General features: G+C 42.1%; 1 protein-coding gene across 2 annotated transcripts in view; it reads left to right on the top strand.

The window, feature by feature from the left end:
• Positions 1-17,941, top strand: part of LOC137534379 (zinc finger protein 585A-like) — a 178,093-nt gene that overhangs the window by 28,056 nt on the left and 132,096 nt on the right. Inside the window, exon 8 of one of the 2 annotated variants that reach the window (XM_068255860.1) lies at positions 8,910-11,426. The exons of the other annotated variant lie outside the window; for it this stretch is intronic. Coding sequence (XP_068111961.1) covers positions 8,910-11,293 — 2,384 coding nt within the window. The 3' untranslated portion in view covers positions 11,294-11,426. Of the gene's footprint in view, positions 1-8,909; positions 11,427-17,941 lie in introns of those variants that run through there. 2 annotated transcript variants of the gene reach the window in all.

Below are 17,941 nucleotides of genomic sequence, written 5' to 3'. Positions count from 1 at the left end.
TGGCCAGATGAGATGCTCAACTTCATTAGAATGTTCCTTGTGCCATTCTTTAACTATTCTAGCTGTAAGGATTGAGGCATTATCATCTTGAAAGATGACATTCCTCTCCGGAAACAGTTCTTGAACCATAGGATGAACTTGGTCGCCCAAAATTCCTAAGTCTCGGCTGTTAATTCTTCCATGAAGGGAAATCATTGGCCCGGCGGATTTCCCAAAAAATAGCACCCCAGATCGTCACAGAACCCCTCCCATATTTTACGGTTGGGAGAAGGCAGTCTGGATGAAATGGTTCTTTCAGCTGTCTCCAAACATACACTTGGCCGGAGGTTGGAAATAAGGTAAACGGTGATTCGTCAGAGAAAATCAAATTTTTCCACTGCTCAAGGGAACAATTCTGGGTGTTTCTACACCACTCTAAACGCTTTGAAACATTTGTCTTTGAGAACAGAGGTTTTCTAATTGCAGTTATTCCATGAAATCCAGATTTGTGCATCTCCCGACGAACATTTTTTGTGGAAACTGGGTTCTGTAGGTCTTCATTCAGCACTGCAGTAATTTTAGGAGCCGTGGTCTTGCGAGCTTTTCTAACAATTCGATTTAGAGTCAGTCGGTCTCTCTCAGACAAACTTTGACTTTCGGCTACAACTGTGCCTTGCTGAGGACGTTTTTCCTTCTCTTTCAAAGGCAGTCATTACTTTTGAGACACTACCTCTTGAAATGCAGAGAATTCGGGCAGTTACTGTTACAGTATCGCCTGCCATACGAGCACCAACAATTTGGCCTCTTTGAAAGTCTGAGAGATCTGCCATTTTTATAAATTATAACCAACTTTGGTTTAAATATCTGTAAAAACACAATTGTTATATCAAATAACAAAAATAATAAACAAAAAAAAATGAACATGTCAAGTTTTGATTGCTTAAAACATGTTCAATGATTATGATGCAAAAATATTAGGTGTTTCCACTATTTTGCCCAACCCCTGTATAACACAAGCACAGCTAATGACCCTTTCAACTTCCCAGGAGTAAAAATGTTATCTAAATCCGTCTTTGACTGTTTCTTTGATGTGTTAGTGCTCCAGAAAGCATCCACCAAATTGGTCTTGGAGCTCAGATAAGCTCTTTTGCATAGATAACTGAAGTTTAACTCTTCCTGTACTGGAAACAATATAAGACTCTGTGCTACTAATGTTCTATTCCTTAGCTGTACTACACAAACAAATCATTATATCATAAGTGTATATTCACTTCAGATTCCCTTTAAAACCCTGTTGAACCCCTCACATCCCCCATAGCTGCAAAACATAAACACATGAAAAAAATGTCTGATTGGCTGTTTATGGCTCCACCCCTTTAGTGAATTTGGACCCCAGACTGTTTTAGGTTTGAGGCCTCTGCCATTAACCATGTAAGAATGCTAGCAATGTAAATATTCCCCTTGAAAATCAATAGATGAATTATGATTGGCTGTTGTAGGCTCCACCCACATTTCTGAATATGAATCCCAGTGACCAATTGAGTCAAGTTTGAGAACCCTGCCATTTACAGTGTAAGAATAGCTGCAGTATATATTTTCCCATGTAAAAAGTTAGTTGTTTTTGGCTCCACCCACTATTTCTAACCTTGACATACAGTCACTCAATGACCACGTTTATGAGCTTTGGGGCCATTGGCATCAATAAGTTGCAATTTCCCACTGAAATTAAACAAATCTGATTGGCCGTTTGTGGCCCGCTGCCTTTTCAGAATTTAAACCCCAGTCTCCCAGTGACTGACTGTACCAGATTTGAGGCCTCTGCCATTAAGAGTGTACTAAGGGCAGCAATGTAAATAATCCCCTTGAAAATCAATCAATCCCAGTCACCCAGGGACCAACTGTGCCAAGTTTGAGAACACTGCCATTAAAGTGAACCTCCAGACTAAAAATCGACTCAGCAGCACTGAAAAGGCCTGGTGTTTCTTTACAGTTTTGCAGCATCAGAACTTTTTCTCTTATACAAGCCTCATATTTAGCTGCACAGAAGAAAACTGCCCGGGCATTTTTCCCCTGATGCTGTGCAAAGCATGATGGGTTTTCTGATGTTGTTCTCGTTCTGCTGTTTTGGTGCAATTTTTTTTAATTTTTTTTCTTTGACATTTTGAATTTGACATTTGAAGCCTTGCGCGTGCAGCTGGTAGGGGTTATCAGGACACAGGACAGTTGGAACTGTGTCTCATGCTCCCTGTCACCTCCTTTCAACCAAAAAGATGGCAGCCCCCATGAATCACAAACATTTGCCTGTTCTTTTAAAACAGGGTGGGTAAAAGATTATATTACCTATCTATTCTAATTAACATAACTAATGTAACTTAATGACAGTATGTTTGTTTATGCTGAAGTTCCCCTTTAACAGTGTAAGAATGGTTGCAGTTTATATTTTCCCATGTAAAAAATGTAGTTGTTGGCACTGCCCGCTTTTTGTAACCTTGACATACAATCACTGCATTACCAAATTTATGAGCTTTGGGGTCCTTGGCATCAATAATTTGTATATTCCAATTACAATTAAACAAATCTGATTGGCTGTGGCTCCGCCCCATTTTTGAATTTGAGCTCCAGTTACCCAGTGACCAACTGTACTAGGTTTGAGACACTCACTATTAACAGTGTAAGAATGGCAGCAATTTAAATATTCCCCTTGAAAATCAACAGGTGAATTTTGATTGGCTGTTGTTGGCTCCACCCATTTTCCTTAATATTCATTCCAGTCACCCAGTGACCAACTGTGCAGAGTTTGACAACCCTGCCATTAACAGTGTAAGAATGGCTGCAGTTTATATTTTCCTAGTGAAATTTGTTTTTGGCTCCGCCCACTTTTTGTAACCTTGACGCACATTCACTCAATGACCAAGTTTATGAGCTTTCAGGTTCCTGGCATCAAAAATGTGTGATTAGAAGCAGTTTATCCAGCAAGGAAATCTGATTGGCTTTTTGTGGCCCCGCTCCTTTAGTGAATTTGGACCCCAGTCACCCAATGACCGTCTGTAGCAAGTTTGAAGCCTCTGCCATTAACAGTGTATGAATAGCAGCAGTTTCAATATTCCCCTTCAAAATCAATAGGTGAATTTTAATTGGCTGTTGTAGGCCCCACCCACTTTCCTGAATCCTAATCTCATTCAACCAGTGACCAAGTGTGCCAAGTTTGAGAACCCTGTGATTAACAGTGTAAAAATGGCTAAAGTTTACATTTTCCCATTAAAAATGAATGGCTGAAATTTGATTGGCTGTTTTATGCTCCGCCCACTTTTCCTGGATTTGTAACCTTGGTCACCAAGTGACCAACTGTGCCATGTGTGGGGACTCTGTCTTGATTACTGTGAGAATGGCAGCCTTTTCCATTTTTTCCATTGACAGGAATTAGTGAAATCTGATTTGCTGCTTGTAGCTCCGCCCAGGTGTGCAGGGGGGACATGAGACCCCCAGAACATATCATCCCAGGTAGTAAGGGATCTGTATACCAAGTTTCGTAGAAATCGGTGGAGTCGTTTTCGAGTGACACACTCACACTCACTCACACACACTCTTGTGGATTATGCCCCCTTGTACTTCTTGTGTCCTCGTGTGTCTGCCGCTGTCCTCTGTGCCCCTTTGTGTCCTCCGTTTGTCCCCGTGTCGCCTCTGCATGGGCACAGTACAGGGAGTCCCCGACATTGCGGCAGGTTGGAGCTTCGTATTGGAAGGCATTCACAAGTCAGGAACTCCCTGCCTTTGGACTATCAGACGCAGTGACTTTTTTTTCCTCACTTTTGGGGGAGAAAAAGTGAGATTTATAGTCCACAAAATACAGTATATGGCTTGATTTTGATTAATAATTAGTATTTTTTTTTTCTTTACAATACATGTCAAATTAAACATTGATGCAAGCTAGATAACGTGAAGAGCGAGCTGGTGAAGCTTTGCCCATTTGAGGCAACAATCTGTAAGCTGATTTAAAAAAAATAGCTCTTTATAAATTCATCTCACGGATTAGCTCTGCTTATAATTGAGATGAAAAATAAGTAAGGTGAGAAATTCAAGAGGAAAGCTGTGTCAATCAATCTCTCTCTATGCTTGTGACAGGCTATGCAGAAGAATTGATTGAATTGCAATGTTTTCTTTTTGAAACTGCATGGAGATGCAAGGATCACTCTCTATCGGAGACATTTCACTCTGAACACTAATAGTACAACAGAAACATTGTTCATGAAGCAACAGTGCTTCTAGCATGAAATAAAAATAATACTAGAATGTTCTGGTGTGTACAGTGCAGACAGTCATACCATTTAAAACAACTTTGTTATTACTTTTTAAACAATTAAAATTCATCCCTACTAGGGAATCTAAAATAAATGTCAGATTATAAACATATTCAGTATTGAGCATGGAATCCACATACAAGTAAGGCAAGTCATGATGGCCAAACTCTTCAGTTGTAAAGCATGCAGTTCAACAGAATGTGTTCTAAAGCATTTCGTGGTCAATGGCTTACTTCCTCAGAGGACACTGGAAACCTACAAGTCTGCCCACCCAGGAAAGTAGACCTATAAAATTATAGAGTGACTGGCTGTATATTGTACTCCCAGCTAGTCACCATGCTGTGGTGTTCAACCTTAAAGCACACCTGACCCAAGACAAAGCTACCTACCTAAGGTAAGAACAGCACTATGACCATACTGGAGTCGCATAACTCTGTTGTCCTCATCTTTACCTCCTTTTACACACACACCACACTTATAACCCCCTCTGCCCCCAGCCTTTGTAATCACTTCTTGAAAATGTTGACTTTCACCTAAAGGCAGGAAGGGACAAGTTTAGAGGCAATGGGCTCAATTCTGGTAGCGTTTAGTAAATAATTACCGTATATACTCGCAAGCAAGCCGAATTTTTGACCCCCCAAAAGTGGGCCAAAAGTTGGGGGGTCGGCTTGCTTGCGAGACATGTGGTCCCCCCCCCGCTGCTATTAGCTTACCCGGCGGCTTCCTCTATTCCCCTCTCCATCTTCTGCTCGCCCGTGTAAATAATTCACAGCAGCTCGCCCCACGGCGGCTGCTGTGTGATGAGGGAGGAAGCTGTAGGGAGAGCGGTTCCCAAAGTAACGGCGATACACATCGCCATTCGCCGCTAAAGGAAGCCGCTCTCCTGCTTCCTCCCTCATCACACAGCAGCCACCGTGGGGCGAGCTGCTGTGAATTATTTACACGGGGCGAGCAGGAGACTGAGGGGGGAATAGAGGAAGCCGCCCGGTAAGCTAATAGCAGCAGCAGCAGTGGGGGGGGGGGGGGGGGGGGCGATCCACCTACACATACTGGGCACTATACTAGCTATAATGGGGCACTATACTAGCTATACTGGGCACGATACTAGCTATACTGGGCACGATACTAGCTATACTGGGCACGATACTAGCTATACTGAGCACTGTACTAGCTATAATGGGGCGTTATACTAGCTATACTGGGCACTATACTAGCTATACTGAGCACTATACTAGCTATGCTGTGCACTATACTAGCTATACTGGGGCACTTTACTAGCTATACTGGGCAACGATATTAGCTATACTGAGCACTATACTAGCTATACTGGGCACTTTACTAGCTATACTGAGCACTACCTATCTATACTGGGGCACTATACTAGCTATACTGGGGCACTATACTAGCTATACTGGGGCACTATACTGGGCACTTTACTAGCTATACTGGGCACTTTACTAGCTATACTGGGCACTATACTAGCTATACTGGGCACTTTACTAGTGATACTGAGGCACTACCTACCCATACTGGGCACTATACTAGCTATACTAGGACACTGGGGGATCACGCGGCCAGTATTTCCTACCCCAGGCTTATATGAGGGTCAATCATTTTTCCTGTTTTGTCAGGCAAAAGTTGGGGGGGTCGGCTTATATGCGGGTCGGCTTGCTTGCGAGTATATACAGTACCTCATGGAATTGGGTTTACCTCATGAGGGAAATCAACTTTTGAATTCTGGTAGTTTAAGTAAAGTTTTACCTCATGTAATTTCATGAGGTAATTCATGTGGTAATTTTCTACTATAAATGTGTGGTATTTAGTAGTGAAATACCTCATACTTGAATTCTGAAGTGAAATAAGGTGCGTGTTTGCATGTCTTTTACCTCACATAATTAGACCTACCTCTACCACATGATAAATGCAGTGTTGTGACAGAATTGTGATAACTGTCACATAAAATGGAGCCTTTTCAGCTTGTTTTTTGTTCCAACAACCCCCCCCCCCCCCCCCCCGACCCCATCCTCTAAAACAGTGCTGTCCAACGGCTCGGAGGGCCGTTTTTTTTTCCAGACCACATGGTGGAGGGCCGGCCGCCCCCCACCCCCACAAAAATTTTTTTTGCAGCAGTTTCACCACAAAATGCAATTATAGTGATAGCAGATTCTCCAAAAAATGCAATCAGATTGGCAGCAGATATCCCCACAAATGCAATCTTATTGGCAGCAGATTTCCCCACAAATGCAACAAGATTGGCAGCAGATTTCCCCACAAATGTAATGAGATTGGCAGATTTCCCCACAAATGCAACGAGATTGGCAGATTTCCCCACAAATGCGACGAGATTGGCAGCAGATTTCCCCGCAAATGCAACGAGATTGGCAGCAGATTTCCCCACGAATGCAATCTTATTGGTAGCAGATTTCCCCACAAATGCAACGAGATTGGCAGCAGATTTCCCCACAAATGCAATCTTATGATTTCCCCACAAATGCGACAAGATTGGCAGCATATTTCCCCACAAATGCAACGAGATTGGCAGCAGATATCCCCACAAATGCAATCTTATTGGCAGCAGATTTCCCCACAAATGCAACGAGATTGGCAGCAGATTTCCCCACAAATGCAATCTTATTGGCAGCAGATTTCCCCACAAATGCAACGAGATTGGCAGCAGATTTCCCCACAAATGCAATTTTATGTTTTCCCCACAAATGCGACAAGATTGGCAGCAGATTTCCCCACAAATGCAAAGAGATTAGCAGCAGATTTCCCCGCAAATGTAACGAGATTGGCAGATTTCCCCACAAATGCAACGAGATTGGCAGATTTCCCCACAAATGCAATCTTATGATTTCCCCACAAATTCGACAAGATTGGCAGCAGATTTCCCCACAAATGTAACAAGATTGGCAGATTTCCCCACAAATGTAACAAGATTGGCAGATTTCCCCACAAATGCAACGAGATTGGCAGATTTCCCCACAAATGCAACGAGATTGGCAGATTTCCCCACAAATGCGACAAGATTGGCAGCAGATTTCCCCACAAATGCAACGAGATTGGTAGCAGATATCCCCACAAATGCAACGAGATTGGCAACAGATATCCCCACAAATGCAACGAGATTGGCAGCAGATATCCCCACAAATGCAACGAGATTGGCAGCAGATATCGCCACAAATGCAACGAGATTGGCAGCAGATATACCCACAAATACGAGATTGGCAGCAGATATCACCACAAATACGAGATTGGCAGCAGATTTCCCCACATATGCAACGAGATTGGCAGCAGATATCCCCACAAATATGAGATTGGCAGCAGATTTCCCCACAAATGTAACGAGATTGGCAGCAGATATCCCCACATATGCAACGAGATTGGCAGCAGATATCCCCACAAACACGAGATTGGCAGCAGATATCCCCACAAATGTGATGAGATTGGCAGCAGATATCCCCACAAATACGAGATTGGCAGCAGATTTCCCTACAAATGCAGCCCCTAAGTTAGTGCGGGTCCCAGAGCTGAGGAGGGGGGCACAGCGCAGGAAGGGGGGAAATTGTGCACAGAGCAGCGGGGAGGGGGGAAGCCTCCCCCCCTCCCGCACCTAGGGGCCCCCCCTTCCACGCTTCCCCCTCCCTCCAAAAGTGCAGCCAGCGGCAGCACCGAGAAATCACTTACCGGCATGATCAGAGCAATAGCGCTGCGTGCCGCTCGGCTGGGCTTGTCTCCGTCTCCTTCACTGACCTATCACGCTCTCGCAGTACTTCCTGCGAGAACGTGATTGGTCAGTGGAGGAGACGGAGACCAGCCCAGCGGCACGCAGCACTATTGCTCTGATCATGCCGGTAAGTGATTTCTCGCTGCTGCCGCTGGCTGGCTGCACTTTTGAAGGGAGGGGGGAGCGCGGAAGGGGGGGCCCCTAGGTGCGGGAGGGGGGGAGGCTTCCCCCCTCCCCGCTGCTCTGTGCACAACTTCCCACCTTCCTGCGCTGTGCCCCCCTCCTCAGCTCTGGGACCCTCAGGAGGCGGGCTGGCCGGGGCTTCCAGCAGTCGGGAAAATACCTTACTGTTTTCCCCCTGCATATCGCTAATTTAGCGACCATAAGCAGCAGGTGGGAAAATGTACCAGAATTGGGCAAGGCAAAAAAAAATAACGTGTGAGGTATTTTCCCGACTGCTGATTACTTCGCCTCGCACAGCTACCAGAATTGAGCCCAATGTCCCCTCCTATCACTCTGAAGCATAGCAGCAGACTCACCTCTTCCTGTCTGGAGATTTGACTAGATTTGACGAGGCGTGCTTACATAGTCTGAGGGTAACTTTGAGAGGAACAGACAACACACATAGATAAGTGGATCCAGCTTGAATATACCTCTGTGCTTACCTCAAGTAGCTTTGCTTCATGTCAGGTATACTTTAATGCTGAATGTGTTTATAGTCTGACATCTAGAAGGCTGCTTATCCTATTATTGTGATTCAATGTTACAGAGAGTGATCTCATTGAAATACTGTATTTTTTTGAGTGGTAGCTCACTCGTATTTTTTGAGTGTTCCTTTAAATGGCTGTCATCAGAACTTTTTCCATTAATATTATCTTTTCCCCTTTATTTCTTACTCTCCCCAGGTGGACAGTACTGCAGGTTTGACACTGAGAATCATCCCTTTAGCTTTGTAAATACTGAAAGAGATGATGATGATAACACGTCAGATTCTGCAGATGAAAAACCTTGTACTGCCAATCTTCATCCAGCACATCTCTATGGAGATGTATCATCTGTCCCATCTACCCTTGGAGAGACTGGTTCTGAGCAGTCCGCTTTTGTCCTTAACCTTACAGCTTACAGAGGGGTTGAAATGTTTCCATGTTCGGAGTGTGGTAAATGTTTTACTAAGCGGGAAAAACTACTCTTACACCAAAAATTTCACATGGTGGAGTGTCCTTTGTGTGGCAAAGGTTTTGACAACCACCTTGACCTTTTTGAGCATCAGTATTTTCACCCGAGCAAGGGCCATTATTCATGTTCAGAATGTGGAAGACAATTTTCACTCAGATCAAGTTTTTTTAAACACCTTGCAAACCCAAGTAGTGAAATCATCTATTCCTGTCCATTATGTGCAAAATCTTTTTCTCGAAACTCATGCCTTTTGTATCATAAATCAGAACACCGCAACACAACAGCACCGGCTACAGTAAGTGAACTGTTCCTGTGTTCTGAGTGTGAAGAAAAGTTTACTACATTGGAAGAACTTGTCATACATGAGAAAAATCACCATACAGCTTACAGAGGGGATGAAACCTTTTCATGTTCGGAGTGTAGTAAATGTTTTACTAAGAAGGCAGAACTCCTCTTACACCAAAAAAGTCACATGGTGGCGTCTTTTTTGTGTCTTGAGTGTGGCAAAGGTTTTGACAACAAACGTTACTTTATGAAACATCAAAATTTTCACCTGCGCAAGGACCATTATTCATGTTCAGAATGTGGAAGACCACTTTCAAGCAAATCAAGTTTTTTAAACCACCTTGCAAAACCAAGTAGTGAAATGATCTATTCCTGTCCAGAATGTGGAAAATCTTTTTCTCGAAACTCATGCCTTTTGTATCATAAATCAGAACACAGCAACTCAACAGCACCGGCTACAGTAAGTGAACTGTTCCTGTGTTCTGAGTGTGAAGAAAAGTTTACTACATTGGAAGAACTTGTCATACATCGGAAAGGTCACTTTATGGAGAAGACCTATTTATGCCCACAGTGTGGGCAGAGTTTTAACGAGAGGGCCAGATTGATGGCTCACGAAGTATGTCACAAAGTGGAGAAAGATAGGTCTTGCTCTGAATTTGGGAGACGTTTCCCTGTCAAAAATGCTCTCATTAATCATAAAAATATTCATGAAAAAAATAGTTATGTGTGTCAGGACTGTGGTTTCACATTTCTAGAGGAATCTTCTCTTATCAACCACCGGAGGAGGGTCCACACACATAAGCATGTTTCTAAAGATAAACACTTTTCATGTTTAAGCTGTACAAAACACTTTACATCTAAAGCTGGTCTTCTTAGACATAAGAAGATTCACAGGAGGCAGATGTGTCCTGCATGTGGCAAAAGTTTTACTCGCAAACCTGACCTTGTTAGGCATCAAAGAATTCACACTAAGGAGGATCGTCATTGTTGTATGGATTGTGGAAGACAGTTTTCATACAAATGTAATCTTCTTAAACACCTTACTAACTCAAGTAGAGAAATTAATTATTCCTGTCCATGTGGAAAATCTTTTCCTCGAAAATCGTGCCTTTTGCATCATAAGTCAAAACACACAAAAGAGACACCTCAGGCTAGAGAGGGTGAAATGTCCCCATGCTCTGAGCGTGGGATTGGTTTTACCAAGGGTAAAGAACTTCTCAATAGTCATTCATGTATGGATTGTGGAAGACAGTTTACAAAAAAATATAGTCTTCTTAATCACCTTTCTAACCCAAGTAGTGAAATGAATTATTCTTGTCCAGAATGTGGAAAATCTTTTTCTCGAAGCACATGCATTGTGTATCATAAGTCACAACACAATGAGTGCACACCTCCGCTTAGTGTGGGTGAACTGTTCTCATGCTCTGAGTGTGGGGTTGGTTTTACCGAGAGTAAAGAACTTTTTATACACCGTAGAAGTCATTTTATGGATAAGATTTATGTATGTCCTCAGTGCGGACAGAGTTTTAACGAGAAGGCTAAGCTGATGGCTCATGAAGTACGTCATAGACTGGAGAAAGACAGGTCATGCTCTGAATGTGGAAAGTGTTTCCGTGACCAAAAGGCTCTCTTAATTCATAAAGCATTTCATGAAAAACAAACTTTTGAGTGTCAGGACTGTGGTTTGAAATTTATAAAGCAATCTTTGCTTTTCACCCACCAGAGGGTCCACACAAGTAAACAGCATTTTTCATGCTGTAAGTGTGGAGAAAAATTTAAGAATGAGTTTTATTTTTTGATACACCAAGAAGTCCATTCTGGAGAGTGACCCTTGTTGAGTGCAAACACATTACCATGGTATCTGGTCTTTCTCCCCATCAAAATGTTATACAAATAAATCACTCCTTAAAGAGAATCTGAACTCTAAAATTCTTACAATAAAAAGCATACCATTCTATTCATTATGTTCTCCTGGGCCCTTCTGTGCTGTTTCTGCCTCTCCCTGCTGCAATCCTGGCTTGTAATTGCCATTTTTATCCAGTGTTTACAAACAAAAGACATAGCAAGTGATACGCTGAGAGGAGCTCAGTGTGTGAGTCATACAGAGTGTGCAGGGGGGCTGGAGATGGTGTGTATAGCTTCTAGCCAATCACAAGCAGCACAGCACATTCCAGCCTGACTGCCTCAGCCCGACAGAGCCGACAGAGGAGAGAAGATTAGATCATATAACAGAGATAATACAGCCACTGTGCAAATAGGAAAGGCGGCAGTTAGACAAAGCACATTAGAACAGGTATAGGAACTTATAGGACAGAAGAAATAAGGATGAACATTTTGTTACAGAGTCTCTTTAAAGCACAGTGGAGAAAATACCCCAGAGGCAACTCTAAGGCTGTATTCACAGTGGGATGATTTAATGCAACATTAAAGTTGCAACGTGTCTGCGTTAAGAGATAACGCACTGTAAGCAGTGAGTTACCACAACTCAACATTTTTTTTAATACGACTTTAACGTCGCACTCTGAATGGCCAAAAAGTTTGGATGTGGCCAAAATTTTGCTTGCAAGCCCAACCTTGCTGACCCTCGAACAGCTCACCTGGCCAAGGGCCATTATTAGTCTACAGAATGCATACGATGATTTTCAAGACACCTAAAAATCAGTACCGTTAGAGTCTTTTCCAGGGCTGTGGAGTCGGAGTCATGGAGTCGGAGCAATTTTGGGTGCCTGGAGTCGGAGTCGGGAAAAAATGCACCGACTCTGACTCCTAATGAATTTGTAACTGTAATTAAAATAGAAAATATGATAAAATGTTCTATTTCTCAGATAATAGTCATTAAAAATAATGTATATATACAGTATATATATATATATATATATATATATATATATATATATATATATATATATATATATATATATATATAGTAATAGCTGTGCTCAGTCCACAAAAATGAAATAAACCAATCAAAATTAGTTACTTGTGCTGCTTCAATAAAGCAGTCCCCGTATTTTTAAAGTCAGATATACACATCTGATTGTGACTGTATATATGATGTGTACACAGGAATCTCTTATATATACTAAATAACATCTATGCTGTAAGTATAAACCCTGATGTGTAGCCGTAGAGATGGTCAATGAGATGGAAATAATTCTGCATTGATGCTGATTTATGCAAATGTATGCACTCCCTTTGCTCATGAAATCAAATAATTTGATATGTTGTTAAAATTTGGTTTGGTGACTACAAATTAAAGGGTACCTGAGACAGATGAAAAGTAACGTTTTTTTATACATACCTGGGGCTTCCTCCAGCCCCCTTCAGGCCAATCAGTCCCTCGCTGTTTTCCTCCACCACCAGGATCTTCTGCTATGAGTCCTGGTAATTCAGCCAGTCAGCGCAGTCCAGCCACGTGCCGCTCCCACAGCCAGGAACATTCTGCACCTGCGCAATAGTGCTGCGCAGGTGTAGTACGCTTTCGGCGGCGGAGTGTGTGCATGCGCACTATGCCAGACTGGCTCAGGTACCTGGACTCATAGCAGAAGATGTAGGTGGTGGAGGAGGACAACGAGGGACTGGACTGATTAGCCTGAAGGGGGCTGGAGGAAGCCCCAAGTATGTATAAAACTTTAATTTCATCTGTCTCAGGTTTACTTTGTTACACAGTAGTACTATACTCTACATATGCACTCCCCACAGAGCTGAAGGGAATCCACTGAGAATGTTGTGCTCATTGAACAGAGAGGTGTTGTCTGTCACCTATAAACCTGGTTCAGATTGTGCATGAAGAATGTGGCAGTTAAGAGACGAATTTCACATTACATACTTTTAATTAACAAAATTGTAATATGCAAATTAGAGGAGTCGGTCGGTGGAATCCTAAACTGAGGAGTCAGTCGGTGGATTTTTGGACCGACTCCACAGCCCTGCTTTTCCTCCCCAAAAGGTGAAGAAAATGTTTTTCCTACAGCTCTTACCTCTTTCATCATAAAATGCAACACACTCATCTTTGGTGGCATGGGAAAGGTGCCATCAGGAAATCTCCTTTTGGCCATGTCTCTGTAAGAGGGAAAGACAGAGTTTGATGTTTTAACCACTTCAGCCGCAGGTATTTTCACCTTCAGGATGAAAGCAATTTTCCCCTGTCAGCGCTCCTCCCATTTATTCGCCAATAACTTTATCACTACTCATCACACGTAAATAATCTAAATCTGTTTTTTTTTTTCACCCCAAATTAAGCTTTTTTTTGTGAGTGATACTTGTTTTCAGTAATTACTTTATTTTATGGGCAAATACACCCACAAAAAAAGAAAAAATAATACCTTATTTCTCCAATTCCATCCCCTATAGTTTTAAAATAAGCAATGCTACTATAAATAAAACCCACCCATTTTATTTGCCCATTAGCCCCAGCTATCACAGCATTTAAATTATGTTCCGAGTACAATGTATTGCATCATTATATTATGTGGAAATAAAGGTGTATTTTTTATTTTTTTTTGGTGTGCGTGTCCCATCAATTGTAAGCCCTTATGTACTAAAATAACAATAATATACCCTTATGACATACATATAAAAAAAAAAAAAAAAAAAGAAAAGCTACGTCCCTAAGGCAACTATTTATGGATTTCTTTTTTTTACTGGGATTTTTTTGTTTGTTTGCTTAGTAACTGAGGTTGGAGAGGGGGTTTGGAAGTGATTTCATGAATTAATTTTATTAATAAAATATAAAAACTCTTTTTTTAAAAAAAAAACTTTGATTCACGTTCATTCTTATGAATGGACATGGTCCACGATCGGGGTCATGTCCATTCATTACAGGCACTGCAATTGGTTCCGAGGAGCCTTGCTTTCCTTCCCCATTTACCGAAACGGAAAACTGCCAGGGTTTCACAGGGTCGCAAGCCCACGCCTGCGCGCGCACGGCCGCTTAAACACTGCACAAGAGTACGCGTCCAGTTTGACTTTAGCGGTGCCTATCTAGACGAAAATACTCGTCCAGATAGGCTTAAGTGGTTAATTACTTGTCTGCTCTTGTAGGTCAGTAACAACTTCATATAGCTCAAATGATGTCCTAGATGGGTAAAAGTTTCAGTTATGTCTTATTACAGAATTACAAGTACACCTTCAACTACCTAGAAAATAAGCAAGGCAGTTTACAAAGGATCGCCACATGCGGTAAAGGAGAAAACAACTGATTTTACTGAACATTATGTCAATTCACTAACATGGAAAACTACAATTACAGACTTGTAAGGTAAATTACTGATTTGTGAAGAAAATACCTCACAAACTGTCAAAGGATAAGGCATGTGGTAAAACAAGTGGCATGTTTCATATTTTATCTCCAGCCTGGAGCTCATGGTAAGATGACAAAGAGCCACTTATGAGGCTACAGAAGGGAGTTAAAGAGAAACCGTGACCAAGAATTGAACTTCATTCCAATCAGTAGCTGATACCCCTTTTACATGATAAATCTATTCCTTTTCACAAGCGGATCATCAGGGGGCTCTGTATGGCTGATATTGTGGTAAACCCCCCCCCCCCCCAGGAAATTTTGAGGACCATGGTCCTGGCAGTTTCCTGTCTGTGAACCTCGTTGCATTGTGGGAAATAGCTGTTTACAGCTGTTTCCAAGTGCCAAAAAAGCAAACCGCAGACAATCCAGTGACATCACCTGCCAGCAGTAAAAATGTCACTGTGTGATAAATGTCAGAATGTAAATCAGGGAGAGGAAAGCTTTTACAATGGACAAACACTGACTAAATAATTTATACATAATTGTAAAAATTAATCATTTTTTTTTATTACATTATTTTCACTGGAGTTCCTCTAAGTAGGAGATAGAAGGGGAAACAGAGTGTAGAGAAAATAGTAAACTAATTAGAAATGAGAAAAACATTTTTTTTTTATTTCACATTAATTGAAAAACACAAAACCACAATATTATTGTGTAGTAATTAAGATATTAAAGCAAGTCTGGAGTAGAAATTAAAATACTAAAAATGATACTCGCCTAAGGAGAGAAGAGGCTCTGGGTCCTATAGAGCCTTCCCATTCTCCTCACGGTGTCCTCATTTCCCTGAAGGCTTCTCAGTTCAAATCCCCCACTGCAGGAGACTTTGAAAGCACTCGGGCTCCTGAAGGCCGGCGGCACGTACTGCACGGGAGAGAGGGCGAGTGCTTCCGAAGACTGCTGAAGCCCAACCAATGCGGGAGAGAACAGTCCATGACAGCTAATGGGGGAGCCTGCGGGGGAACGTGGAGAACTGGAGTCTCTATAGGACCCAGAGCTTTCCCTCTCCTTAGGTAAGTATCTTTTTTTTTTTTTTTTTTTTTTTTTTTGCTTCGGACTCCATTTGTTATTAAGATATTATTTTGAACTGATACTGATTATATGTTGATTTTAGTTTGGACTAGCTTTTTACTTGTCAGTATACAGTATTAATAAGTGCTATCTACAGTGCTGCCCATAGTTATTCATACCCCTGGCAAATTTTGACTTAGTTACTTTTATTCAACGAGCAAGTAATTTTTTGATGGGAAATTGACATAAATGTCTCCCAAAAGATAATAAGATGATGAACAAGAGGCATTATTGTGGAAAAAAACATTTCTCAACTTTTCTTTACATTTGAAAAAAAAAGTGTCCTGTCTAAAATTATTCATACCGTTCTCAATAATCAATAGAAAAGCCTTTGTTGGCTATTACTGCAATCAAACGCCTCCTATAATTGCAGACCAGCTTTTTGCAGGTCTCCACATGTATTTTTGGCCATTCATCTTTAGCAATGAGCCCTAAATCTTTCAGGTTAGAGGGTCTTCTTGCCATCTCCTTGATCTTTAGCTCCCTCTTCAGATTCTCAACTGGATTCAAGTCAGGACTCTGGCTGGGCCACTCCAAAACGTTAATGTTGTTATCGGCTAACCATTTTTTCACCACTTTTGCTGTGTGTTTTGGGTCATTGTGATGCCGAAATGTCCACTGGTGCCCAAGGCCAGGTTTCTCTGCAGACTACCTGATATTGTCGTTGAGAATTCTCCTGTATTAATCTTTTTTCATGGTGCCATTTACTGTGATTAGGTTCCCTGGTTTATTGGCTGAAAAACTCCCCGCAAAGCATTAGGTTCCCACCACCATGTTTGAAAGGGGGATGGTGTTCTTTGGGTTGAAGGCTTCTCCTTTTTACACCAAACAAAGGAAACATCATTGTGGCCAAACAATTCAATTTGTGCTAGAGAGGAATGGAGGCAAGGCTGGCACAGTGTTTCAGGATTTATTGGTATCAAAAAGTAATGAACACTCACAGTCAGTAGGATCAGGCGATGCTAGTTGCGGCTAAGTAGGCACCAGGTCTAAGACCCTCCACAGACCGTATCGCAGTGAACAAGCACCAGCGACGCAAACCAGTCGTCAGCGGAGGGTCTCAGACCTGGCGCCCACTTAGCCGCAACTGGCATCACCTGATCCTACTGACTGAGTGTTCATTACTTTTCGGTACCAATAAATCCTGAAACACAGTGCCAGCTTTTCCTCCTCTCTAACATACTGTATATTCCTGCGTATAAGACTACTTTTTAACCCTTGAAAATCTTTCGAAAAGTTGGGGGTCGTCTTATACGCCGGGTGTCATTGATGCCAGGTGATACGCCCTATCCTGTTACCGTCTCTCAGATCTCCCTGCTGAGGGAGCGCAATCTATTCTTCCATACTGCTCTGAACAGGTAGACAAGGAGAGCAGACCAGTCTAGTTAAGGAGAGTTGACCAATGCAACAAGTCAATTGACTATATACTGGGTACCACATACAGTACAGCACCACTATATGTTCATACATAGCACTAGTATATGATTTTTTTTTATTTTAATTTGGTGTGCGTTGGAAGAGGGGTAGTCTTAAACGGCGAGTATATCCCAAACTCTATATTTTAACTGGAAAAGTTGGGGGGTCGTCTTATACGCGCAGTCGTCTTATACAACGGAATATACGGTATATACATATCTGGCTGGCTTGAGCACGCCGTTGAAAGAAACCTGTATCCTCACAGTCTATGCTTTTAATACAGACCTGTCCAGTTCCTTGCCGCAGTATTCCTTGAGTGCTGGCATTCTTTTTCTTCTACTCACCAATTCAATTTTTGTTTCATCTGACCATAACACAGAAGACCAGAAGTCTTCTTCTTTGTCCAGATGAGCATTTGCAAAGGCCAAGCAAGCTTTTTTGTGCCTTATCTGGAGAAGTGGCGTCCTTGATCTGCATCCGTGGAACCCAGCAGTGTGCAGAGTCCATTGGATTGTCTGCCTTGAGACATTCAAAATGAATAGCAGCGCCAGTCAGTCCAACTCCTCTTGATGCATATGCACCTTAAAAACAAAGCATAGTGGAGAGGGGGATCCTCATAGCGAGTATTGCCTCTTCAGATCACCCATGTGCATAACCACTCTGACGTGAGGAAAAAGACTATCACTAGAG

This window comes from Hyperolius riggenbachi, chromosome 10, assembly GCF_040937935.1.
Source record: "Hyperolius riggenbachi isolate aHypRig1 chromosome 10, aHypRig1.pri, whole genome shotgun sequence".
Classification (NCBI taxonomy): Eukaryota; Metazoa; Chordata; class Amphibia; order Anura; family Hyperoliidae; genus Hyperolius; species Hyperolius riggenbachi.
Note: the sequence above shows the minus strand (reverse complement) of the source record. Positions and strands in the feature narration are given on the sequence as shown.